The sequence below is a fragment of the Delphinapterus leucas genome, chromosome 19 (assembly GCF_059928025.1).
Source record: "Delphinapterus leucas isolate spDelLeu-1000000601 "Yukka" chromosome 19, BTC_Dleu_Yukka2, whole genome shotgun sequence".
NCBI classification, from domain to species: Eukaryota; Metazoa; Chordata; class Mammalia; order Artiodactyla; family Monodontidae; genus Delphinapterus; species Delphinapterus leucas.
In genome coordinates this window covers 16,097,547-16,121,476 of record NC_143147.1, presented here as the reverse complement: position 1 = coordinate 16,121,476, position 23,930 = coordinate 16,097,547, and the positions used below count along the sequence as shown (strand labels likewise).

The window sequence follows — 23,930 nt, the reverse complement described above, 5'->3', positions numbered from 1 at the left end:
CTGTCCATGTCCCACTAGAGGTTTCTTCTTCTGGCCCCAGTTCCTTGGGCCCCAGGTTTACCCCAGTCAGTCAGGGATGGAGCAGTGGCACTGTTCTGGAATGTTCTAGAGACTCCAACTGTTCTGGAACACTCTAGAACCTCCAGGCAAAGGACTGGAACCAGGATCACAGAGCATTCCAAGGCCTTCCCAGCCTACGTGGGGCCAGCCCCTGCTCCAGAACCCGCAGCGGGCCTCATGTGGATGCTGGCACTAGGTGGGATCTTCCTGGCAGCCGCCCAGGCCTGTGTCTTCTGCCGCTTCCCAGACCATGACTTGTCGGGCCGCCTGGCTCAGCTTTGCAGCCAGATGGAGGCCCAGTGGAAGGACTGTGAAGTCTCCTGGAACTTCTCGGCCTTTGCCTTAGGTAAGATCAGACATCCAGGGATGGGCTCAGCAACAGTCACCCCTGTGCCCTAAGGGGGCTGCATGTGGCCTCCCAGCTGTGCCTCTCAGCCATCTTCTCAGTCCACTGGCCTCTCTGGACACACTGGCCTCTCCCTCTGGGAGAGCTTCTTCAAACCCTGGGAAAGTCAGGAAAGGCCCCAGAACCTCCTTCTGGGCCAATGAGGGAATCTCGCCCCGTCCTTATCCATCTCCACAGATGATGCATCCTTGAAAAAAGTCACAGAGAAGACTCACAGAGTCCTGAGGGTCATGGGTGAGGTCGAGGGGGAGGTACAACGTAGGGGCTTGGATGGCACCAAGGAGGGGGTTGGGAGGAGGGGGCTGGGGAGGCAGGGAAGGGTGGTGGGTGGGTGGAGACAGGAGGGCGTGATGGGGAGGCACTGGGTGAAGGTGTGGAGGTGAACCGGCCCTGCTGAGACCCCGGGCACTAAAGCTGCTCTCTGCCTCCCCAGAGATCAAAGGGTCTCTCTCCTCACTCCTTTCATATTGGAAATGGCTTCAAAAGACCAAGCTCCCAGAATACAACAGGGAAGGTACCGATGCGGGGAGGGATCAAGGGGTGCCTAAGTCCTCAGGCAAAGGAGTGTGTGGCTGAGCTCATCCACCCCCATCCTCCTTGTCTTTCATTTCAGCTCTCTGCGCTCCCGCCTGCCGTGAGTAGGAAAGGGAAGGGGTAGCAAGGGCCAGGGGCCTCGGGGGACCTGAGGAGAGCCTGCAGTTTGGGGAGGAAGTGTGGGACTCTCGCAGGGTTCAGCGAAGCTTCCCGCCCCAGAGCTGGTCCTGCTGTCTCCTGCAGGGGGCAGCACCATCCTGTACAACTGCTCCACCTGCCAGGGCTTCGAGGTGTACTGCTGGCCCCGAAAGCGCTGCTTCCCAGGTCCTTACTCCCCACCCCTGCCTCACCCCGCCCAGATCTCTGAGCTGTTAGGCTACCCCAGTATCGATGGGTGTGGTCCCCGGGATCATTCACTGCCTCCTGGGGTCCCTGCAGGAAGTCACGATCTTTGGGAAGCCAGGATTCTGCTGCTCTTTGTCTCCGGAGCCGCCCTCCTCCTGGGTATTCTGAGCTTCGCGGTGGAGTGAGTTGGGGGATAAGGGCCAGAAACAGCCTCACTACCTCTGACCCATCAGTACCTTTCCCCACCCCCCATCCTTCCTCTTTCCCTCCCAGCCCCCTCCCCTTCCCTTCCCTGGGCTCCCACCCTCTGTCTTCCCTCAGGTACAGCCACCTCCAAGCAAAAAGTGACTTGTGAAGACGAGGACACATCTTAGCCTCCAGTTCTAAGGAGCATGTGCCCACAACTTTCACTTCTCTTGTGGGGCGGGGTGGGGGGGGAGGGGGGCAACCAGACCCTTAGTTTCAGCCCCAACGGTTCAGTCTTCCAGACCCTGATACCCAGACATCCCCACAATCCCAGTGTCAGATGGCCTCCAGGGACCCAGGCACCCACAGCTGGAAAGTTCCTCCCCTCCAGTCCTCAACCAATCAGACAGAGGCAGTCACCGTGCCAGGAAAATATCTACAGAAGGAAAGAATCCCCTCCATACACACTCCCACTCCCACACCCTCTTCTGCCTGTTCCCGGAAAGCGGGGGCTGTCTGCCCCAGAAGCTCCTCTTGGCCCTCCTGTGACTGATTGGGAATCCGGGAATGAGTGTTCTGGAAAAGTCCCTCCCCCTAGGGTGAGACCACATCAGTCAGCCTGCTGGCATGCTGCCCTTCCATTTAATACTGTGAAGGCTCCCACAGAGGCCCAACTAAACCTGTGGTCAAATGGCCTCGACCTCTGCCTCGCCTCTGTCTGCGACTGGGGAGGGCAGAGGGAGCGCAGGAGTCTCTTGTAACCCAGGGGTTCTCAGCCGGGGGGTGGGTGGATTTTGCACGCGATGAGACGTTTGGCAATATATCTGGAGACATTTTTGATTGTTTTGATTGGGGGTTTTGAGGATGTGCTACTGGCATCTAGTAGGCAGAGACCAGGGATGCCGCTAAATATCCAAAAATGCCCGGGAAAGTCCTCCACAACAAAGAGCTATCGTGCGTGTCCGAACCGTCAGCAGTGTGTGGTTGAGAGACCCTGGTATTTGGTCCTTTGGCTATCAGGAGTTTGGGTTTGGGGGATGGGAGATGGGACATGAAAAGAGAGGCCTATCACCAACCGTAAGCCTCAGCCCGAGGACCTAGGCCGGCCTTCACCTAGCGCCGTGGTTTACAAACTGGGTCCCTAGAGGCTCCCAGTTCTCAACCAGCTGGACATTGGAGTCATCTGGGCAACTTTAAAAACTACCTGTTGCTGGGCCTCATCTCCAGAGATTCTGAGTTTAGTGGTCTCATATGGGGCTTCAGTTAATCCAACTTACAGCCAGGGTTAGAACCACTGTTTGGGGGATCCATTAAGGTCCTGGGGATGGAGAGGGGAATGCTTACCCCTCCCAGGAGAACACCTTCTCTTTTGTTCTACACATTCTAGTCCAGTCCTTTCATCTTACACCAAAAAATGAGACCCCGAGATCACACAGCCAGGTCGTACAACTTGCCCGAGATCATACAATGATTCATACATTCATTCATTTGACAAATACTAAGGGATTGCCGGTCACATGCCAGGCAGCGTTGCTGCCCGTACTGGGGTGAGAAACCCTCTCCCGACTGCCCAGGCACCACAGCTCTCCTCTGGTTTGCGGTAGCTGCCTCACACCCTCTTAGGCTGTGCCCTCTTTCCAGGCTCAACACTTTGGAGCTGTCCTTGTTTTCACACCCAATGTGCAGTGGGTCAACCGTTCTGTCCATTCCTGAAGGATCTCTATCCCATCTGTCTCCTCCTCCTGCTCTATGGCCCCCAGCCCACTCTAGAACCCTCTCATCGTGGACCCCAGCCTCCCAGATGTGCATCTGACTCTGCCCACGCCCCTCAAATCCACTGCACCCTCAGTGGCCACACTGGTCTTAAAACTCCACATCACTCAAACATCCTGTCCAGTATCAAATGATGCTTAAAAACTTGGGCTCTGGAGTTGGGCTGCCCGATTTCAAATCCTGGCTCTGGTTCTTACTGTACCTTGGGAAAGTCATTTAATTTCTCTGTTCCTGTTTCCTCATGTTTTAAATGCAGATCATATATTTCCTTGATTCCATGGCTTTTTTTTTCCTTTTTTTTCTGTTTACATTTAAACATCTCTGAAGAACCCATCTTAAATTGAAGACATGTCGATGGCATAATGGTATATATTACAATTGATGATATCTTAAATTCAACCCAGCGGTACTGACCTTACAGAATTACTGCGAGGTCCAAATCAGTTCATATAAAATCCTTGGGACTGTGCCCAACGTGTAATGGGCCCTCATTAAGTATCAGCCATTATAATCTCTTACTTAAAACCTTCCCTAGCTCTCCCTTGCCTGCAGAGTATAGAGTTGGCCCTTGACCCTGACATTCAAGGCTCTCCATCAGCAGCTCCCACCATCTTATATAGTCATCAGGCCAGAAATGTCCAAACACAGAACTGGAATCTCCCTTGAATGCCCCACAGGCATCTCAGACTCCACACGTGTCCACCTCCCTCAGACACGCCTTCCTCCTGACCCCACCCCCTCCTGGGATCTCTCAGGCTTAATGGCAGTGCCCACAGTGTCATGGGTATCCTCCTCCTCTCATGCCATGTGCCCACTTCTTACCTGTAGGTGATCTACCTTGGTCATACTTCTTGGAATCTGACCCCCAGGTGTCCCTGGAGCTTTATCTCAGCTCTGCCCACCTCACAGCCATACTGAGTCACTTCTAGTTGCCCCAACACTGTTTCCTCATGTCTGCTCGCCTTTGTCCAGTCTTGTGCCTCTACCTGGAATGACTATCTCCTTTGGCTCAGATACCACCTCTTCTGAGAGGCCTTCTCTGAGCTCCTGAGTCAGAGTGGCATGAGTCTGCTCTAGGCATCTCTCATGTGGCACCTGTTACATCAGGTGGTGGTGTTTCTTTACACATCTTCCCTCTACACCACGCATTCCTCTCTAAAGCCACTGCTTAAGGTTTTGTGTCTTTGTTTCCTCAGAGCCTGGCACATGGGAGATGCCAGGAAGTGTCCCTGATGACTCCAGCACCTTCTCTGAACACGTGTGATATGCCTTCCCCATATAAGCCCTTCATGAGCACTTAGCACAGGAGGCTGTGCTTTTTTTGTGCACATGAGGCCAACCGACCGCAGTGTGGCCTGCCAGGGCAGGGATGGTTTTTCTGAGCCCCTCACCAAACGGGAGGCTTCTGTGGGTGTGGCAGTTTTAAACAATGGCCCCACATTCTTTGACATGCCTCCCACCTAGAGGTAGGTTCTATGTATCCTTCCCTTGAACCTGGGCTCCATGACTAGCAGGCCAATTGAATGTGGCAGAAGTTACAGTGTGCCACTTTCTGAGCCCAGGCCTTAAGAATCTAGCAGCTTCTGCCCTCTGCCTTTTGGGACACTCACTCTGGAACTCAGTCACTCATGCTATGTGGATGCCCAGCCTACGTCGAGTCCACATGGAGGACTTCCCTGGTGGTCCAGTGGTTAAGACTCCGTGCCTCCACTACAGGGGGCACGGGTTCAATCCCTGGTCCGGAAACTAAGGTCCCGCATGCCGCGTGGTGCAGCCAAAAACAGAGTCCTCATGGAGGGATTCAGCCAAAAGCCAGCATCTACTGCCAGACGTGTGAGTGATACCACAGCTGTCAAGTCATCCCCAGACTTTGTTTTTCCACCCAAGGCCCCAGACATAGTAGAGCAGAGATAAACCATTCCCACAGTGTCCCGTTGGAGTTCCAGACACTAAAAGTCCAGAGCATAATAAAAAAGTTGTTTTAATGCCACTAGGCATTGTTGCTCAACAATAGATAACTGGAACAGTGGGGCAGAAAAAAAAAGGGCCTAGGAGCTGGCACTAAAGGCCCTGGGTTGGGACTTCTCTGGAGGTCCAGTGGTTAAGACTCTGCGCTTCCACTGCAGGGGACTCAAATTCAGTCCCTGGTTGGGGAACTAAGATCCCGCATGCCGTGAGGCACGGCCAAAAATAATAATAATAAAATAAAATAAATAAAGGCCCTGGGTTGACGACATTGCTGGCCCTGCCACTTCCTAGCTATGTATGTACATGAGAAACATCACTTCACCAGCCTGAGCCTCAGTCTTCCTACCTGTAAAATGGAGTTAATGATGGCTAACGGGTATGGAGACTACATGTCAGACATCATTCTAAGCATTTGAAGCATTGTATTAGTTATCTATAGCTGTGTAACAAATTATTCTAAAACACAATTGTCTAAAATGATAAAGCCTTATTATCTCACAGTTTCTGTGGATCAGAAATTCAGGAGCAGCTAAAATGGGTGCTTCTGGCTCAGGGTTTCTGATGAGGGTGTGGTCAAGATGTTGGTCAGGGCTGCAGAAATCTAAGGGCTGGTGGATCAGCTTCCAAGATGGCTCACTCACACACCTGGCAAGTTGGTGCCGGCTGACGGCAGGAGCCTCTCCATAGGGCTGCTTGACTTGCCTCAGGACATGGTGGCTGGCCTCCTTCAGAGCGAGTGACCCAAGAGAGGAAGGCAGAACCTACACTGTCTTTCACGACCTAGCTCAGAAGTCACACGCCATTCTTTTCACAATATCCCATCGATTACACGGATCGGCCGTATTCATTGTGGGAAGGCACGGCAGTGTGACACCGGGAAGTCAGTTCGTTGGGAGCCATTTTGCAGACTGGCTACCACACACCTAGACACAGTTAATTCTCCAATAACCCAGCAAGGTAGATACTCCTAACAAGCTCATCTTGAAGATGAGGAAACAGAGGCATAAAAACGTGAAGTAACTTGCTCAGATTTCTAGGATGGTAAGTGGTAAAGCTGGGATTCAAACTCAGGTAGTCAGGCTCCAGAGGTGAGATCTCAGCTACTGCTCTGTAAAGGCCCTCAGCTCCATTATGAGCCTGAAGGAATATGGTAGATACAAGAGTGCTTCCACTTTAGGGGACTTCCCTGGTGGTCCAGTGGTTAAGACTCCGCACTTCCAGGCAAGGGGCCTGGGTTCGATCCCTGGTCGGGGACTAAGATGCCACCTGCCACGCAGTGCAGCCAAAAAATGAGGAAAAAAATAAAAAGAGTCCTTCCACTTCATAAAGTAAACCACCAGATATATACAAGGTGGTGGGCTGGTGACTCCATTAATGAGTGAGGCAAATGCAAATTGGGAAAGGATGGGACCTCAGGGTCCTGGGAGATGGAGATGGGGTGATGGAACAGAGGGTTTTACCCAAGGGTCTGGAGGGAGCTAACCATGTGGCGCCAGGGAGCGCCACATGGGGAGGGGGGCAGGGATGGCTTCACCAGGAGAATGTTTATAGATAAAGTTTAGAAACTGTCATCCCCATCACTCCTAGCAAAGGAGCTCATGATGTCAAAAATCTTTGTTTCACTCTCCCCAGATGACTCTGTCTCATCCCTTTGTTCAGCAAAGGTTACTGAGCACTTATAAGTCAGGCACTTAGACTGGGCACGGGGGACCTAGCAATGCCCAGGCAAGATGAAGTCACTTTCTACCTGGAGCTTGGAATCTAGCAGGGAAGACAGACAAGTTACTGGCTAATTCTACCAGAGCAATGAGTGCAATGACGGGAAAGCACAGGGATCTTGGGGTGCAGGGGAAGAGACCTGACCAGTTAGGAGTAGTCTTCCTGAACTTAGCAAGGCCAGGTTGGGAGAAGGGTGGGAAGACTTCCAAGCAGAGGGAACAGCCATGCAAAGGTTCAGAAGAGAGACAGCCAGAAGGCTGCGGTGCTTTCCCTGGCCGAGAGGTTGATGTGGGTCAGGTGGAAGGGGGAGAGCCTAGTGATCTCAGGGCTCAGAGGAGAAAAGGATAAGGTAAAGAGGCACCAATGTAGTTCCTGATAGGAGCCGAGAGGTTTCTGCACAAGGATGGGCCCTACTCCTCACCCAAACCGAAGGTAGGAGAGGGGAGGTTGGCCACCTGGGTGCCCTCTCTACTCGTCCTCCTGGTTCTCTGCCCTGCAGAGAAAGACTTGGCCCTGGTGGTGTGGATGTGTTCATCCTTCTCGGATGCAGAGCCTGCAGGCAGGGCAGAGGTTGGGGAAAGGCAGATGGAGGGGGTGGTGCTCGATCTGGGCCTCCAAGTTTAAGTGTTAGCAGGAAGCCCCATCTCAGCCTGGAGGAGGTGCTCCCAGTGGGGGTGAGGATGGTCAGGCTGTGCTCCCCCACACCCCATCATCCTTTATGGGCAAAGGTGGAGATGAGAGAAGCTTAACTCCAAAAGTAAGAAACAAATAGGGAGAAGGGGAGGGATAAAGGGGCCTCTGATTCCCTAGGTTTTTTCCAAGCCAAAGACAAAGGTGGGGCAGAGCCTTTGCCTCTGGTTTCCTGCTGGAGCGCAGAGGACCTAGGCTAGGAGTCCAATCAGTAGCACCCCCCATCCTCAGCCTCCTCTCCATCCCACAGCCAAGGTCCAGGCAGGGGCAGCCTCTCTTCCCTGAACCAGTTGTCAGGGCCTCTTCCTTGAGCTCCCTGCTGCTTCTCTCTCACCTTTCCCTAGCCTCTTACTACCTCAGGCTGGTTCTGTCACTAACCTGTTAAACCTTTCAGTGGTTACCAGAGCCCTCAGGTAAGGCCCAAGTTCCTTGAGTGTGTTCTGCAAGGCCCTGCAGAATGAATCCAACCAGGGCAAGGATCACGTCAGCTTGTTCACCTGGGTCCCCAGAACCGTGAAAGCTTGCTGGAAGGCTGAACTGATACCTAGTTTGGCTTCTGCCAGCCTCTCCAGCTGCATTTGCCTTCATATCCCCCCATGTGCTCTACACTCATGTATTCATTCAACTCCCAGAGGACCTCTAGTGCCCCCAGATCTGTGAGGACACTGGACATTCAGAGGAAAATCAGGTTTCACATGCTCTTCCCTGAAGATGCTCATGGAGCATTGTGTTTCCCACCAAGAACTTGGACAACACCAAGATGAATCTCAAAAATGGGTTGAGTGAAAGAAGCCAAATGCAAATAATAAACAGTGTGTGATTCCATTGACAGAAAGGTCCAGAGCAAGCAAAAGTGATCTATGGGTTTTAGAAATCAGAAGAGCAATTGCTGGGGAACTCCCTGGCATTCCAGTGGTTAGGACTCAGTGCTTTCACTGCCAAGGGCGCGGGTTCAATCCCTGGTCAGGGGAACTAAGATCCTGCAAGCCTGCGCTGCGTGGCCAAATTAAAAAAAAAAAAAAAAAAAAGAATAGCAGTTGCCTCTGGGGAATGGCATTGATTGAAAATGGGCATAAGGCTACTTCCTGGGATCACAGGAATGTGCTGGGGACTTCCCTCGTGGTCCAGTGGTTAAGACTCCCCGCTCCCAGGCTTCCCTGGTGGCACAGTGGTTGAGAGTCCGCCTGCCGATGCAGGGCACACGGGTTCGTGCCCCGGTCCGGGAAGATCCCACATGCTGCGGAGCGGCTAGGCCTGTGAGCCATGGCTACTGAGCCTGCGTGTCCGGAGCCTGTGCTCCCCAACGGGAGAGGCCACAACAGTGAGAGGCCCACGTACCGCAAAAAAGGAAAAAAAAAAAAAAGACTCCCCGCTCCCAATGCAGGGGGCTTGGGTTCGATCCCTGGTCAGGGAACTAAATCACACATGCCACACCTAAGAGTTTGCATGCTGCAACTAAAAAAGCCCACATGCCGCAACTAAATAAAAGATCCTGCATGCCACAACGAAGATCCTGCGTGCTGCAACTAAGACCCGGTGCAGCCAAATAAATAAATAAATAAATAAATATTTACCAAAAAAAAGAAAAAAAAGAAAGAAATGTTTTGGGTCTTTATCTGCATTAATGGATATGTATATTTGTTGAAATGCATTGAACCATACAGTTAAATCTGTGCATGTTACTGAATATGTTATACCTCAGTAAAGTACTGTCAGTATAGAAAGCTTAGTAATGTTTATATAACTATAACTAACAAAACCCCTCAGTGTATGGATTAAACAGCACATCAGACAAAATCAAAGAGAGAATTGGTGAACTGGAAGAGAGTTGAAGAGATGACCTGGATTGCATTACAGAGACACAAAGAATGGAAAATATGGAAGAGGGGCTAAAAGATTTGAAGGACCAAAAAAAAAAAAAAAAAGATTTGGGGGACAGTGAAAAGGCCTAGCATACTTCTAATCAGAGTCCTCAAAGGACAGAACACAAGGAAAGGAGGAAAAAGAGTATCTGGAGAGATACTGGCAGATAATTTTCCAAAACTGGTGAAAGATATGAATTCATAAACAAACGAAATACAATAGAATTAATAGAAAGGGATCCATACTTAGATTCTTTGTAATATAACTATGAAACACCAATGATATCTTAAAAGCAGGGAGAAAAGACAGATCACCTACAAAGGAATAACAATTAGATTGAGCAGTCTTCTTCATAACCAATATGCATTGCACCTATGATATGCCTACACTGTCCCAGGTACCTTAGGAGGAACAAGACAGATCCAGCCCCTACTGTATGGAGCTAGCCCACAGTATATCAGAGATGACAGATGTGGAGGGAACAATCACATCTGTCATATGGCCTGGTTGGAGGGCAAGAGAATTGGCAAGAAAACCACAGAAGTAGAACTGTGAGCTATGATTTTTTTCCCATTAAGGCTGGATTTTCCCATGTGTTTACCAAGATGAGGTGGGCTTTTCCTCCCAAGGGACTCTGGGGACAGCAGCTGCTATGCTTACACATCCTTCCTTGAGACAGAAGGAGACAGGCCAGATGTCCTAAGGCTGATGGCTTCCTCCCTGGGACCCCTGAAGGAAAAGGAGAGAGCATCCTTCTCCTCAGAGCCTTCTTTGAGCCAGACTGTGTCCCTGCCCCACAGGCCAAGTAGCACCATACTGGGCCCTGGGGTCAGCAGAGGTGACATGTGGGGAGAGGCTTATGCCAGAATGAGGCCAGGAAGTGCCAGTGATGGGAATGCATGCCCTGAGGCATGGAGTGCTGCCCTTGATCACCAAGACCAGGTACCAAGCTGGCATGGGGCTGAGGAGCCACTCAGAAGCTGTCTCCACCCCCAGCCCCCTCCACAAGAATCCCCACAGATTCCACCCTGCGGAGCTCCCCAAATGGCCCTTTTCAGGGGCAGCACATTAGACTGGGAAAAGGACATTCAGAGCTGGGAAAAGGCCAATGGCTTCAGTCTTAGACTCCGTCCGGGCTGGGAGCTGACTTCGTGCACCACCATCAACACCTCCGCCGTGGCGCCCTTCCCAAGCCCGCTGCACCAGGCCGGCTTCCTCCATCAGAGTGCCAGGAAGCCCTCTCCCCTACTAGGGGGCTGCGACTATGTCCTGTTGAGCCTTATATTCCCGGGGCCTGGGCGGGATATCTCTACTAGGTGCGTATTCATTTAAGGGGTGGGGCTCTGCTTGAGAGAGGTGGAGGACTTGGTAAGAGGAGGTAGGGGAGACGGGGACGGGATACCGAGGAGGAAGTCCAGGGAGGGGTGAGAAGTTCTTTGGAGAAGTCTGGAAAGGGGGTGGGAAGGTGGAGAGAGGGTGGGAAGGAGGCGAGCAAAGGACAGGGGAAGTGAGGCTTCTCAGGATCTGGCCTGGCGGAGAACATGCCGCCAGGCGCCCTCACCTAGTCCACCAGAGGACCCGGGCCACGCCGCCAGGCCCCGCCCCCCGCGGCCTCCGTTCCGCCCTCCCCGGGATTTAGTCCCGGCAGCCTGGGAGGCTCCCCAGCCGCCGCTTCCGCCTTCGCGAGGTGAGGGTCCGGAGAGGCAGGGGCGCCGGCGAGCGGGCTGGAGGGGCGGCCGTCGCTTGGGAGCGCGTCCGCGGGTGCTGAGCCTCCCCTCCCCAGTCCTTACCTTCCACGGGCGCGTCTCCTCCTGTCCCCCATCTCGTGCTTTCCCCTTCTCACCTGGCTACCGGTGCTGGTCTCCCAGCGTCCTGGGCTTTCGCCTTCCCCGCCCCTGCTCGTGCTCGATTCCTCGCCACCTCCGAGTGTCCATCTGGACCCTGCCTGGGGTCCTCCGCTTCTTCCGGCCTTTACTAAGTAGGGGGAGGGAGGGGACCAGGTGTGTGTGCAGGCAGCCGGCACCCAGATCACCTAGAGCCTTATTTAATAAAGATTGGTGGAGTTGCCCTGGAGCCAGGTTAGAGCGAGTGACTCAGGTGTGTCGGCCAGGCTCTGTACCTGGAGCTGAGCTCAGGTGGGTGTGGAAGGGACTGTGCACCTGGCAGACTGGGTGGCTCTGAGCAGTACGTGAGCTTAACCGCCCATCACAAATGCCCGATTTGATTTCAAATGTTGCTGCCTCGGGTGTAGAGGAGGCAGTGACCCTGGGCGTCTCTGGGCAGAGGAGGCAGTCTGCCCACATAACGTAGGTATGTGTGGACACTGTAACTTGATGTCTTGTGTGTTGTGTGTGTTTGTGTGGACCTGGGTGTCTCAGACATGAGGCGGTGTATCTTGGAGGCAGTGAACTCAACATGTCTCAAGTAGGTGTGTGTGAGGGGTACCTGGCAGGAAGCTTGGTGTTCTACCGCAGCGTATACTGGAATGCCTCAGCTTTGAGAGGACATGTATCTGGGTGTCTCAGGTGTCTTTTGCATCATATCTATAGGAGTGTGTGAGTGTGTGTGTGTGTGTGTGTGTGTGTTGTACCTGCATATCTCAGGTATGGTGTGGTTAGTGTATCTGGGCATCTCTGGAGTGTATGTGGTGGGTCAGGATGTCTCAGGTGTACCTGAGTGGGTGTGTACAAGGGTGCACCTCAGGCCCAAAAGATGGTGAATCTGGGTGGCCTAGGGGTACGGGCAGTGTGCCATAATAGCTCAAAGTGAGCAGGGCCACACACCTGAAGTTTGTGCAGCGCTGAAATCTTAGGTGTGAGGAGAACATTCTTCCTGGGGTTTGTGTGTGTGAGGGGCAGGAATCCTGGTTGGTTCTGGTGTCCCTCCCTCTGTACCTGAGTATTTCTGAGGGGTTGAGGGTGGAGCAGGCAACCATGTCTCTGGTTCCTGAGTGTCTCAGGTGCCCACCCTGGGCCATGTGTCTGGAGGACAGGGCACCACAGGGGTTCCTCCTCCAGACATGCTCCACGAGGCGGGCTCCCTGTGGCTGCTTCGGCTGCTCCAGGATATCCAGCTGGCCCAGTTTTACCGACCCATCCTTGAGGAGCTTAATGTTACTCGGCCAGAGCACTTCGACTTTGTAAGACCTGAGGATCTGGACGGCGTTGGCATGGGCCGGCCTGGTGAGGGTCCCCTGCCCCAAGGCCCTGCTGTCTCCTTCCGCAGCCTGTTAGTTGCTACTCTCCCCCCCCCACCACACCCACCAGCCCCCTTCTTGCCTATAAATCCCTTGCATCCTGCTCCCCGCCTCCCCCATTACCCCATCCCTCTGATTCTGGCCTCCCCCAGCCCAGCGTAGACTGGCTGAAGCTCTGAAGAGGCACCGTTCGGGGCTCAAGTCTAAGAACTGGGTCTACAAGGTGTGTGTTTTGGGGTGGCGGTGAGAGGCTTAAAGGGCCAGCTCAGGCCCCGGCAGGGGCTGGGCTGAGTGGCAGAGAAGGATGTATGCAGGGTTCCACACACATGATTTCCACCACTGTTTCAGATCCTTGGGGGCTTTGCCCCAGGGCAGAAGGAGACCACCCCACCCTCAGACAGCCTTCCATCCCTCCCTGAGCCAGATGGGGGACTCAAGTGTCTGATCCCAGACCGGGCTGTGTGCAGAGGGGAGCTTCTGGGCTCCGGCTGCTTTGGTGTGGTGCACCGAGGGCTGTGGACACTGCCCAGTGGCAAGGCTGTGAGTCTCCAGGGAGCCTACTTCATTCTGGGTACCTGGGCCAGCTTCTCCCTCTGTTCTGTGTGCCTCTCTGCTCTGGCCTTGGCTTAACTGTTCCCTACGTTGCCTGATGGTGCTTCCCCCCACCCCCAGGTCCCAGTGGCTGTCAAGTCCCTCCGGGTGGGTCCCGAAGGCCCCGAGGGCACTGAGCTAGGGGACTTCCTGCGAGAGGTATCCATCATGATGAACTTGGAACACCCACACTTGCTGTGTCTGCACGGCCTCGTACTGGGCCAGCCTCTGCAGATGGTGAGCAGACCCAGACGCCGGCTCCCGGGACAGTCCCGGGGGCCGATGTGCGACAGCAGGGTGAGCGCCAGGGTCTCGTGGGGCCGGACCACCGCTCGCACGGCTGTGCTCCCACAGGTGATGGAGCTGGCGCCCCTGGGCTCCCTGCACGCACGCCTGACCGCCCCGGCCCCCACGCCCCCGCTGCCCGTGGCCTTGCTCTGCCTCTTCCTGCGGCAGGTGGCGGGGGCCATGGCGTACCTGGGGGCCCGCGGGCTGGTGCACCGAGACCTCGCTACGCGCAACTTGCTGCTGGCTTCACCGCGCACAATCAAGGTGGCTGACTTCGGGCTGGTGCGGCCGCTGGGCGGCGCTCGGGGCCACTACGTCATGGGCCGACCCCGCCGCATCCCCTACGCCTGGTGAGGGGCCGGGCGGAGGGGAGGGATCTGAAGGGCAGGAGCTGAGGGGGTGCGGAGGGGCTGGTCCTCTGAGGGAGGCGTGGACTGGAGGAGTCGTCGTCGGGTCTGGAAGGGCCAGGAATGGAGGACTTCTGAGCATCACGGCGGGCGCACTAAAGGGGCGTGCCCAGTGGCAGGTGGGCGCTCCGGGGCACACACCCGGCACACATCCAGCCCCCTTTAGCTCCGCTTCCGCAGGTGTGCGCCGGAAAGCCTGCGCCACGGGGCCTTCTCTTCTGCCTCGGACGTGTGGATGTTTGGGGTGACGCTGTGGGAGATGTTCTCCGGGGGCGAGGAGCCCTGGGCCGGGGTCCCGCCGTACCTCATCCTGCAGCGGCTGGAGAAGGACCGAGCCCGCCTGCGTAGGCCTCCGCTCTGCTCCAGGGCCCTCTACGCCCTCGCCTTGCGCTGCTGGGCCCCCCACCCTGCTGACCGGCCCACCTTTTCCTACCTAGAAGGGCTGCTCCAAGAGGTGGGAACTCCTGCCTCCCCAGAAACACTCAGTCTCTTTTCCCTCCGTTCCCTCTCCCAGGGTTCCATGCACAAGACTAACGTATACTGGTTCCCGGGCTGGGGTCTGGGACCTGGCTCTGAACGAAGCAGATCCAGTCCCCGCCTTCCAGGGAGACAGCTGGGGTCTAGTGGATGCAGGCTGAAGGGCCGGAGGCTGGAGCAGAGAGAGGGAAGCCCGGAGCCCAGAGCAGTAGGATGTAGTGGGTGTTTGACAGGCAGAGGAAAGGTTCAGCGTGAGAGGGGGAAGTACGGTGATTAAGGTGGTAGAGGCATCTTAGGGGTGCACCAAGGAGGGACTTGTGAGACACGGTAAATAACCAGCGCTAACACCTAGAGCACTCGATCTGTGTAAGATACTGTACTAAGTGCCTTACGTGTATCCTTATACATGTTCACTCATTTAATCCTCACAACAACCCAGCTCGATTTTAGAGAGGGGGCAGTTAAGGCACTGACAGTTAAAGCGATTTGCCAAAAGTCACACAGGAAGTGGAGGACTGGAGATTTGAATCAGTCAATATGACTTCAGCGCTGTGCCCTAAATCACTATATACTCTACTATTAAAGGAGTTTAGTCCTTAACTCTGAGGGCACCTGGGGGCCATGGAAAGGGCTGTGAGTAGGGGAGTTATAAGCCACATTTCCAGGTTATGTCACTCTGGTTTGGTGCAAGAATGGATTAGAAGGATGGTACTGAAGGTAGAAAAACCAGTAGGCCACAGTGGCTGTGAAGCAGAAGTAAGATGAAGAGGTCTGGACGAGGGTCGAGGCAGTGGTGCTATGGAGAAGTGGAAAATTCCCAGAGGTGCTTGGGAGGCAGATATGATGGGCCTGGGTGTGGAGTAAAAGCAGTGTGCGTGGTGACTCTCCCCTTGGTCCCCTAGGTAGAGGCAGGGTCCCCCTTTGTTGCTCCCTGACCCCTGGGCTGTGTCCAGCTTGGCATGGGATCCAGGTCTGCCTCCTCCACTGGATTACAACTGAGGGACAGGGACAGTCCCACCCTGGGGCCAGGGCAGAGGACATACCTGGTATGGGTTTGCTTGGTGGGTACACGAACAGTCTCCACTCTGCTCCCATGATATTACCCTTCTGACTCAGGCCACAAGCCCAGCCACCCTCTCCTCCTGTCTCTATAGGCCTGGCCTCCTGAGGGACGTTGTGTGAGGGATGTCACAGAGCCCGGTGCTCTGAGGATGGAGCCTGGTGACCCCATCACTATCATCGAGGGCAGGTGAGGGCCTTGTGCCTCCCACCCATCCCCGGGGGAGGACTCCCTCCCCACCCTCCTGGCCCTGGTCCCAGCTCAGCTTCTCCCCAGCTGCTTGAACCCCAACCCTCTGCCTCATCTCCTCCTCTCCCCGCTGGGCCCCGAGAGCTCCACCACAGTTCTGGCCTCCCTGCTGGAGCCACCGCTGGCCCATAGAGCCCTTTTGTTTTAGAGAGAAAAAAAGCTTCCCTTCCTCCGGGCAGATGCAGCTCCCTGGCGCACAGCTTGTGAGCTGAATGTGGGCTGGAGCCCAGCCCTCACTCTCCCCTGGCTCCCATCCCCTTCACCAGCGCCTCTTCCCACAGCCCCGACTCCACAACCTGGAAGGGCCAGAATGGTCGCACATTCAAAGTGGGCAACTTCCCAGCCTCGGCAGTGACGCTGGTAGACTCACCAGCCACCCGTCCAGTCCTCAGAGGCTCCCCTGCCCGGGGAGAGCGACACCAGGGAAACATAGATGGGTGAGGACCTGAAAGAGTGGGGGGCAGAGCTGGACTGGGGGAACCAACCAAGTCTAGCAACTTCTCTGGAAGGGGAGCCTGGGGAGGCGGGTGGGGTAAAGCTGGAGGGGAGGCTGGACTTGCCTTCCCGCTGGAGCTTCCACTCTGGGTCTCGGCCTGCCTGGAAGCCCCAGAGATTCTTTGGGAGAGGGCACTGCTATATGGGGTAGGGCTGGGGGGTGTGGAGAATGAACTGGAACACTCTCCAACAGGGACAGAGTGAAGGTAAAGCTTCGGGATCCCCCTCCAGCTCGGGGCCAGAGAAGGGATGTGGCCCTGCAGAGGATGAAAGGTGGGCATGGCGGTGGGGACAGGGCTTCCAGGGTCTCCGAGGATGTCAAGGACAAGCCTCTGGCGATGCCCCCTGCTCTGAAGCCCTGCCTTTGCAGATATGATTTCCCCACCTGTGGTTTCCTGGCCCCCATTCTGCCTGCTGACATCCTGGCTGTACTTTAGACAGCGTCTCCCCACTGCAGCCCTGGCAGTTCTTTGGACCCTCAGCTGCTTCGGCCTGGGCGTCCATCCTGCACACCTAGTTTCTTGTCCCCCCGACACGAAGACCACCCCGAGGACAGTACAGATAGCCAGAGAATGGGAAGAAGGCAGCTGGGCTTCCTCTCAAGTTATTTTTTCTCAAATGTGTAGGCATTTCCAAGAGTCTGGAGTCGGTTCTGTCCCTGGGCCCCCGCCCCACAGGAGGTGGGTCGAGCTCCCCCGAACTTCAACATGCCAGAACTGTGCCCCAGGGACCCCCAGGCGTGCCCCCCCGCTCCCCCGTAGCCACCAGCTCCTCTTCCCAGCCCAGCCAGCCTCCCAGGGAGCGGCCTCCCTGGCCCAAAAGAGAACCCCTACACAGTCACCCTGTGGGAGCGCCTGGAGCCAGCAAAGCCACCGTCCCCTCTGGGGGACCCTTGCCTGACCCCGAGTTGCAGAGGAGGATTATGGAGGTGAGGTCTCCCTGAAGTGTCCTGGTGTCCAAAAGGGGCTACGGGCTGGCGAAGGGCCTAAGTGAGGCTTTGTCCCCGGCAGGTGGAGCTGAGCGTGCATGGAGTCACCCACCAGGAGTGCCAGGAGGCTCTAAGAGCCACCGGGGGTGACGTGGTTTCTGCCATCCGGAACCTCAAGGTACAGCCACACCCTTCTCTCGGGTCCCTGCCCCTCCCAGCCTGGCCCTCTGGCCGCCAGCTGCCCTTCCTCTTGTCCCCACAGGTGAACCAGCTCTTCCATCTCAGCAGCTGGTCCAGAGCGGACTGCCGGCGCATCCTGGAGCGTTACCAGTGGGACCTCTCAGCCGCCAGTCGCTACGTCCTGGCACGGCCCTGAGCTCTGCTCCTTTGGGCACAGACACCAGATGGACCAAGGGCCTGGTCACGTGGGACCAAGCAGAACCGGAACAAGGTCCTGACAGGGTGTGTTCCCACCCGGGGAGAGCCTGCCATGGGCAGGTACCGGAGGAGCCCAGGATCGGGCACTGGTGAGTGCCTCCTCACCCTGCCCGTTGGTCTCTGAGGGCGTGAGCTCCCTTGGCCATAGGAGGATCTAGTGCACTCTGCCCACCACATTCCCAACAAAGGAGGACTTGGAGGAACAGAGCTGCGACACATCACACACATGGGAAGCTTCTATCGCTACAGAAAATGAGCAAGAGGCCATTCTGGGCCGCGGGAACAACCATCCTGAACTGCCATCAGCTACCACACTGGGCTCTGTGGGAGCAGCCATCCTGGATGACCGGAGCAGCCATCCTGACTTGGGGCATATGGACCAAACTGCCTTGGCTTGGTCTGGGGCCATCATGGGTGATGAAAGTGGCTCTCTTGGACTCGAGGACACTTGATCCTGGCAGCATGGATTATGAGATGGGCCAGCCCCCGCCCATCCAAGCTGTCATATTTCCCTTTGTTTCTTCCCACACCCAACTCTTTCTCCTGCCCTCTCCCAATACATACATCTTCCAATGTCCAAAAAGTTACAAAGTTTATATGAATATAACATACAAAGATGTAGCCTCCTTCCTAAGGAAGGGGTAGGAAGGGGTGGTAAGGCACAGGAAGTTGCAGCAAGCACCAGCTGAGGGAGAGGAAGTCGGCATTGGGGCCCTGGCCCTATAGCTATCGGGGCGGGGGAGGTAGGGATCCCCCTCGGAGCGCCATCATCTGAGGCTGAACTAATTGGCCAAGCTGATGCGGGGAGAGGGTGACCGGGTCAGCCGTCTTCGGTGCTGCTTGACCTTCCCCACCCCAGCCCTGTCATAAAACCCTGCATTCTAAGGCCTCATCTGGAGCAGAGGCCCTGGAGGGGGTTGGGAGAAAGGCAGCAGGGAAAGTTGGAAAGCCGATACGCCCGTGTGCTGAGGGTCTGCTGGAGGCAGCGGTGGGAAGTAGCAGGGGAAGGGCTCTCGTACATACCCTTCCGGAGGAGCTACAGGTGAAGCAGGCCAGGGGAGTAGGGGAGGCATGGGGCACCAAGCCTCCAGCCTCTCAGGCAGCCCTGTCTCTCCCCTGCAGTGCACATGGAGGGAAAGGGGCTGCCTCTGAGGTGGGGCCAGGGCAGGTGACCATCTTGAATTCTGGTTGAGATGATGGTCTCCTCACCCCGAGGTGGCCTCTAACTGGTGATGGCAGAGGGCCCAGCGCCTCCTCGCTTCTCGAAGAACATGTAGTCCTGAGGGAAGGGCACGGTCAGCAGGAGATCTGGCTGGGCCAGCCTGGCGCAGCTATCACAACCCAGGTCTGGAACCACAAGCCCCCACAGACTCTGTCCCTAACCCTCTCCTAGCAGGAGACCAAGAAGTGCTCAAAACCTCAGAGTGAGAGCAAAAGGGCAGCGGGGGCAGGGGCGGGGGCCCCGACTCACAATGAGGAATGTGGCTCCCAGCAGCACAGCCTTCACCCTCACGTCCAGGTCCAGTGGGAACTGCAGGCCGAGGTCATCTGCATCAGTGAGGGCTTCTCGGAGCAGCCCACCCCACTGCTTGCTGATGCGGCCCACACTGCGGGACTCATCTGGAGTCTTCACCTGGCAGGAGAGGAGGAAAGAGGGAGGGAGGGAGGACCCGCATGGGGAGGATGTGCCTGATCTCATCGGCATCCAGTCTCACTCCCACAGTCACCACATACGAACTGTGCAGGCTCTACACCTAGCGAGTCCTCCCAAAGCCTTGGGTTTCCATGTGACATCTGGGGAAACTGAGGCACCCGAGGTCACACTGTGAGCACACAGCAAAAATCAGGTTGCAGGCTCAGATCTGTTGTTCTTGAAAGGCCACATATGACTACTAGACATCAGTGCTGGGAGGAACAGAAGCACAATACAGTCTAATCTCCTTAGGGGATGGCCAGTCACTAGGTTTGTTTTGATTACCAAAGTCCCTGCCGCCCACGGTTCGTGCAGTTTGTGCCCTGCACAGAGTAGCCTGGCCAGGCCGGCAAGGGAGGCTGCTAAATGCCTGGCTGCACTCTACCAGCTGACCAGGCTGCTAGAAGGCCCAAAGGGGTGCCTGTCGTCCTCGCATCTGCAAGGTAGGGAGGACTCTTTAGCATGGCATGCAAGCCTCATCCAGGGTGCATCCAAGCCCATCTAGTGGGGGGAGGGGACAGCAGAAAGTGGCCTCCGAGGACCAGGATTTCCACTGGCCTCCCTAGGCCCAGCAGCAACAGGCCCTGCCAGTGTGGATGGTAATTCACCGTGACTCCCTGGACTTTCTCCTATGCTCATTCTCCAGTGGCTAGAACTAGAGCGATGTCCTTCCCACCTCCTTCCCACATGGTCCTACAGCCCTGGGCCATTTCCTGCAGACCAGTCCCAGGGTGGGTAGGGCCTCTCTCCCAGACAGCCCTGCGGTCCCAAGAGTGCAGCCCCAAATGTGGACCATTCATAATTATGTAAAAGGAAGACTGGCCCGTTGAGAACCCCACGATCTACATATTCCCAACCAGAGTTCACCCAGTTACCTCTTTCCCAACCAGTTCCCATCACAGAACCTTCCCCCAGCTACCAAGGTGACTCAGTTTTTAAAAGTAACCTAAGATAAGGCACATCGTCAGAAGCCTTGGAAAGTCTACTGGGATACACCTGTTGTTTCTCCCTCATCTACACAGATATTCAAGCGCCTCTGTCTTCTAGAAAGTAAGGTGTTTCCCAGGCCTTACTTTGAAATGGTCATCACTTGGGTTCTCCAGGCTCCAGGTTGGTGATTGAAATGCATGGTCAGAAGGATTCCAGGCTGGGGGTGGGTGGGTGGACATCTGGACTTATCGGTTGGCAGGGCAAGCCACAGGATGTTAACAAGTTAAATTAGTGCTTGCTCCAGGGCTTGGGCTCACGAACTCACACACAGCGGCCATGCGGGCCCAGCCCACAGTACACTCAGTAAGCATCCTTCACCCTAAATCCAGCCTGACCTTAGATTTTTTTTCTCCCTCAACACAGGGCTGCAGGTCACAATCAGCATTGGCCCTTAAGGTGAAACCCTCTTTGCCATATTTTTATAAGACCGTGGGCCATCCTATTTCTGAACAGAGGAAAACTGGAAATATGGTAGGCATCACAGTGGATTTGGACTGATGAGCTCATGACCGTCCTGTTGGCCATCCTGCCGCACGGATCATCTCGGTTTCTGAAGGTCCCAGGAATCTCCCCTTATTCCTGATACCTCGAAGTTGGTGTCTGTGCCACAGCCACAGGTCCAGCAGGGCCCCACCACTCGCAGGACGGTCTTGTGGTCAGCGTCTTGGATGGAGAACTTGGGGAGGAAGGGATGCCAGGTCTGTAGAACGTGGCCAATGGTGGTGCCTGGTGGAGCCTGTACTTCCATCTGGAGTGGGCAGCAGACAGGATCACTGCCCAGCCAGGCACCCTGGCCCAAGCGCTCACCGGTCTAGCTTTATCACCTGTCTCCTCTCACAAGACCTCCCATCCCCTTCACTAGACCACCTGTCATCCCTCTCACTAGACCTCCCATCCCACCTAAGCCCAGCTCCCACAGGAGGCACGCCTCATTTCATGCCTCATCCCGGTCGTGCCCTGGTCATCGGCCTGCCCCCTACCCAAGTTTCTCCCTGGCCCCATCCTTCCCTGCCCACCTCCTGGAGGCCACAGGGACAGCAGCTGCAGCCACAGTGGAGGGGGCGGAGCAGGCGCAGCACCTCTCTGTCCCCGGGGTCCACCAGGCGTACACGCAGGGGCCGGCGGGCGCCACAGCATAGCCGCGCACAGCAGTTGCTCTCCTCCGCCGCCTGACCCAGGGGCTGTCCGGCTCCCGAGCGCAGTTCGTAGCGGTTACAGGTCTCCCAGCCCAGGAGCGCTGCCAAGGGGTGACACACTGAGGCCCGGACACCAGCGCCTGCCCAAGAGCCCACTATTTGCCCCTGTCACAAGGCCCAACATACTCCTCCTTTCACTCACCTTCCACCCGCTCAGCCTTCTGGTGAATCAAGATCTGATCAATCTGGAAAGAGAGTAGGGGAACGCGCAGACATCAGCTGGCCGGCCTAGTCGCCTGGGTCCCCTCCCTGTCACTCCTCCCTCCCTCCCTCCCTCCCTCTCACTCACCTGCGCCAGGAATTCGAGGCCAAAAGGCACCCCTGGCAGTGGCAAAAAGGGGGCAGCTGGTCCCGGGGCCCCAGGGCCGGGCGAGGGGAAGAGAGCAAAGCCGGGCGCAGGGGTAGGCACGTGGGCGGGCATTGGTGCCGGCCCGGGCCCAGGATGCAGCGTCGGCTCCGGGTACCCAGCGGTCACAGGGTAGGGAGGTGGGGGCGAAGGGGCGTAGCCTGTGGGGGGCAAGTAGCCTGTGGGGGGACAGGAGTAGGTTAGAAGGGGCCCCCGACCTCATCTCTTTACCCCTTGGCCCATGGGCCGCGAGGCTGCGAGGAAAACGGGGTGGGAAGAGAATGAGAAAGATGGGGCGGGGGAGCAGGGCGGCGGCTTCTCGGGAGGAAGGGAGGGGCCCCACACAGCCAGTCCGAGCACATTCCCGGAGGATGCGTCCGACACCGGGTTCCCAAGTCCGTGGCGGGGGGGCGGATAACGGAGACCCTCGGCCTTGCGACCACTTACCTGCCATGGGAGAGGGGCGAGGGTTCGCGGGATGTCGCTGTCCCGGAGGCTTAGTTCTAGAAGTGGAGGCAAGCTCGGAGACAGCCAGACAGACACAAAGACAGACACAAAGATGGACAGGCAAACGCAGAGCGGCAGCTGCGCCCAGCGCCGGCCCAGGGTCTCTAGGGCGGCGCTTCTGACTCGGGGAGAAACCGAAAGTGTCAGCGGGCAAGGCGGGGGCCCTGGGACCCTGGATTCCCTCAGGGGCCCCAGAACCGCCCCCTCCCTTTGTTCTCCCATTCTCCGCAGAGGCGGCTGTTGGCAGACGCAGGACAGATGGACCCGCGGTCAGACCGACGGCCCCACCTCAAGGGAGGTCTCCTGACCCGTTCCCCCTTCTCACCTGAAGCCCCTAGAGTAGCCCGGGTGCCCAGCACTCGGCAGCTCTCGGGAGCTGGTGGAGGCGGGCCCAGGAGCTGACTCCACCCCCCGACCCGTCCAGGCCCCGCCCCTCCCAGCCTGAGCAGAGCGCCTGCGCAGGAAGACTGCCGGCTCTCCTGCGGCGCCGGGGACTCCAGGCCACCCGCTTCACGGCTTGGCGGGCGTCCCCGCCCTTTCCGCTCGGATGCAGAAGCCCAGAGAGGAAGCTCGCCTGCGAGGGTAGCCGGGTGAGCCCTATCCCTGCGACTCCCGCCAGGCCTGCGGGCGCAGAGTGGTCAGTGCCCCTTGGTGGGAACGAGGGCCGCTTGCGCGGCTCTGGAGCCCAGGCTCCTCCTCCCGAGGGCGGTTCGGGCCTCGCTGACGCAGCGGAACACCCTGCACACTCACCCATTGGCTTCTAGGACTGACTCCTGGCTCCCCTTCTGCCTCCCTGGGGCAACCTTGCCAGTCTCCTCTCCCTGACGTAGCAGTGACCCACACAGACCCGTTGCAATTATAGTACTTCCTTCAGGCGCCCCCAGCCACACGGGGGGATAGACTGCCAGACAGTGTCAGTAACGAGTGGGCGTGAGGTGAGGCTCAGGGGGGCCAGAGGAGACAGCGCGGTCCGCAGGAAAGCCTTCTCCCAACAAGAATCGCTTCTTTCGCTTTGTTTGAGTCCTGAGCCCAGGCCCGCAGGTGTGAGGAAGTCCTGCGCCTTGGGGGCCTACAGGCTGAGTGGCAAGAGATGAGTTCAGAGTCCGGCCCACGTGCACAGAGGGCCTTGTGGGAGCTGCGCTTTGGCCCCCAGGGCAGTGGGGAGCCCACTGAAAGATTTTCAGTCAGAGGGAGAAGGTCAGATGTTTTAGGAAAACCATTTAACCTGTATGGTGGAGACCAACAGAGGCCCCCAGGCTGGGTTGGCAGTAGTCTGGGGGAGAGGATGGTTGTGATAGTGTGGACAGACAGAAGTGGCAGATTTTGGAGATAATTAGACAATAATATAGAACTTGTTTGGGAAGTGAGATGTGGAGGTGAGGAGTCCAGGATGACCTCAGGTGCCTGTCTGGTGACCAGGCAGATGGAGGTCTCACCCATCAAGATGCACATGGGGAGAAGCAGGTTTGGCGGCTCCTTTGTCCCTATGTCCATGTTCCTCTGGACTGGTCCTACAGCTTCAGTC

At 56.5% G+C, this 23,930-nt stretch overlaps 3 protein-coding genes across 14 annotated transcripts; 2 read left to right on the top strand and 1 right to left on the bottom strand.

The window, feature by feature from the left end:
• Positions 1–36: 36 nt before the first annotated feature.
• Positions 37–10,366, top strand: LOC111185997 (uncharacterized). Its single transcript, XM_089900474.1, is given in 6 exon segments — positions 37–601; positions 900–980; positions 1,080–1,104; positions 1,244–1,324; positions 1,439–1,571; positions 1,573–10,366. Coding segments are annotated over 6 exon segments (831 nt in total). The 5' UTR covers positions 37–237; the 3' UTR covers positions 1,720–10,366.
• Positions 10,367–11,724: 1,358 nt separating this feature from the next.
• On the top strand, positions 11,725–18,265 carry LOC149744802 (non-receptor tyrosine-protein kinase TNK1-like). Of its 6 annotated transcripts, XM_089900457.1 has the most exons (12): positions 11,725–12,726; positions 12,893–12,963; positions 13,089–13,280; positions 13,413–13,568; positions 13,686–13,969; positions 14,207–14,480; positions 15,658–15,752; positions 16,094–16,249; positions 16,501–16,580; positions 16,934–17,235; positions 17,318–17,413; positions 17,498–18,264. In XM_089900457.1, the coding sequence occupies exons 1-12, from the start codon at positions 12,564–12,566 to the stop codon at positions 17,609–17,611; spliced, it is 1,983 nt and encodes a 660-aa protein (XP_089756583.1). In that variant the 5' UTR covers positions 11,725–12,563; the 3' UTR covers positions 17,612–18,264. The 6 variants fall into 6 exon arrangements, with proteins under 6 accessions (XP_089756583.1, XP_089756582.1, XP_089756584.1 ...); XM_089900456.1 differs by having other exon boundaries at positions 13,413–13,969; positions 17,498–18,265; XM_089900458.1 differs by having other exon boundaries at positions 13,413–13,969; positions 16,934–16,987; positions 17,498–17,610.
• On the bottom strand, positions 18,249–23,057 carry LOC111185714 (phospholipid scramblase 3). 7 transcript variants are annotated; one of them, XM_089900467.1, is made up of 8 exons: positions 22,731–23,057; positions 22,346–22,523; positions 21,842–22,077; positions 21,695–21,737; positions 21,373–21,611; positions 20,943–21,104; positions 19,145–19,306; positions 18,249–18,952 (listed from the first exon to the last, which is right to left on the bottom strand). In XM_089900467.1, the coding sequence occupies exons 2-8, from the start codon at positions 22,350–22,352 to the stop codon at positions 18,896–18,898; spliced, it is 906 nt and encodes a 301-aa protein (XP_089756593.1). In that variant the 5' UTR covers positions 22,353–22,523; positions 22,731–23,057; the 3' UTR covers positions 18,249–18,895. The 7 variants fall into 7 exon arrangements, with proteins under 7 accessions (XP_089756593.1, XP_089756597.1, XP_089756595.1 ...); XM_089900471.1 differs by having other exon boundaries at positions 22,346–22,527; positions 22,731–22,820; XM_089900469.1 differs by lacking the exon at positions 22,731–23,057 and having other exon boundaries at positions 20,943–21,032; positions 22,346–22,724.
• Between the last annotated feature and the right edge of the window lie 873 nt (positions 23,058–23,930).

Bases quoted from the DNA above. Each gene is read 5' to 3' on its own strand.
- LOC149744802 (XM_089900456.1), top strand. From the start codon at position 12,564: ATGCTCCACGAGGCGGGCTCCCTGTGGCTGCTTCGGCTGCTCCAGGAT. The intron at 12,727-12,892 runs GTGAGGGTCCCC...GGCCTCCCCCAG, and splicing joins CGTTGGCATGGGCCGGCCTG to CCCAGCGTAGACTGGCTGAA. The intron at 12,964-13,088 runs GTGTGTGTTTTG...CCACTGTTTCAG, and splicing joins CTAAGAACTGGGTCTACAAG to ATCCTTGGGGGCTTTGCCCC.
- LOC111185714 (XM_089900467.1), bottom strand. The intron at 21,738-21,841 runs GTGAGTGAGAGG...CTCTCTTTCCAG, and splicing joins GCCTCGAATTCCTGGCGCAG to ATTGATCAGATCTTGATTCA. The intron at 18,953-19,144 runs GTGAGTCGGGGC...CCCTTCCCTCAG, and splicing joins TGGGAGCCACATTCCTCATT to GACTACATGTTCTTCGAGAA.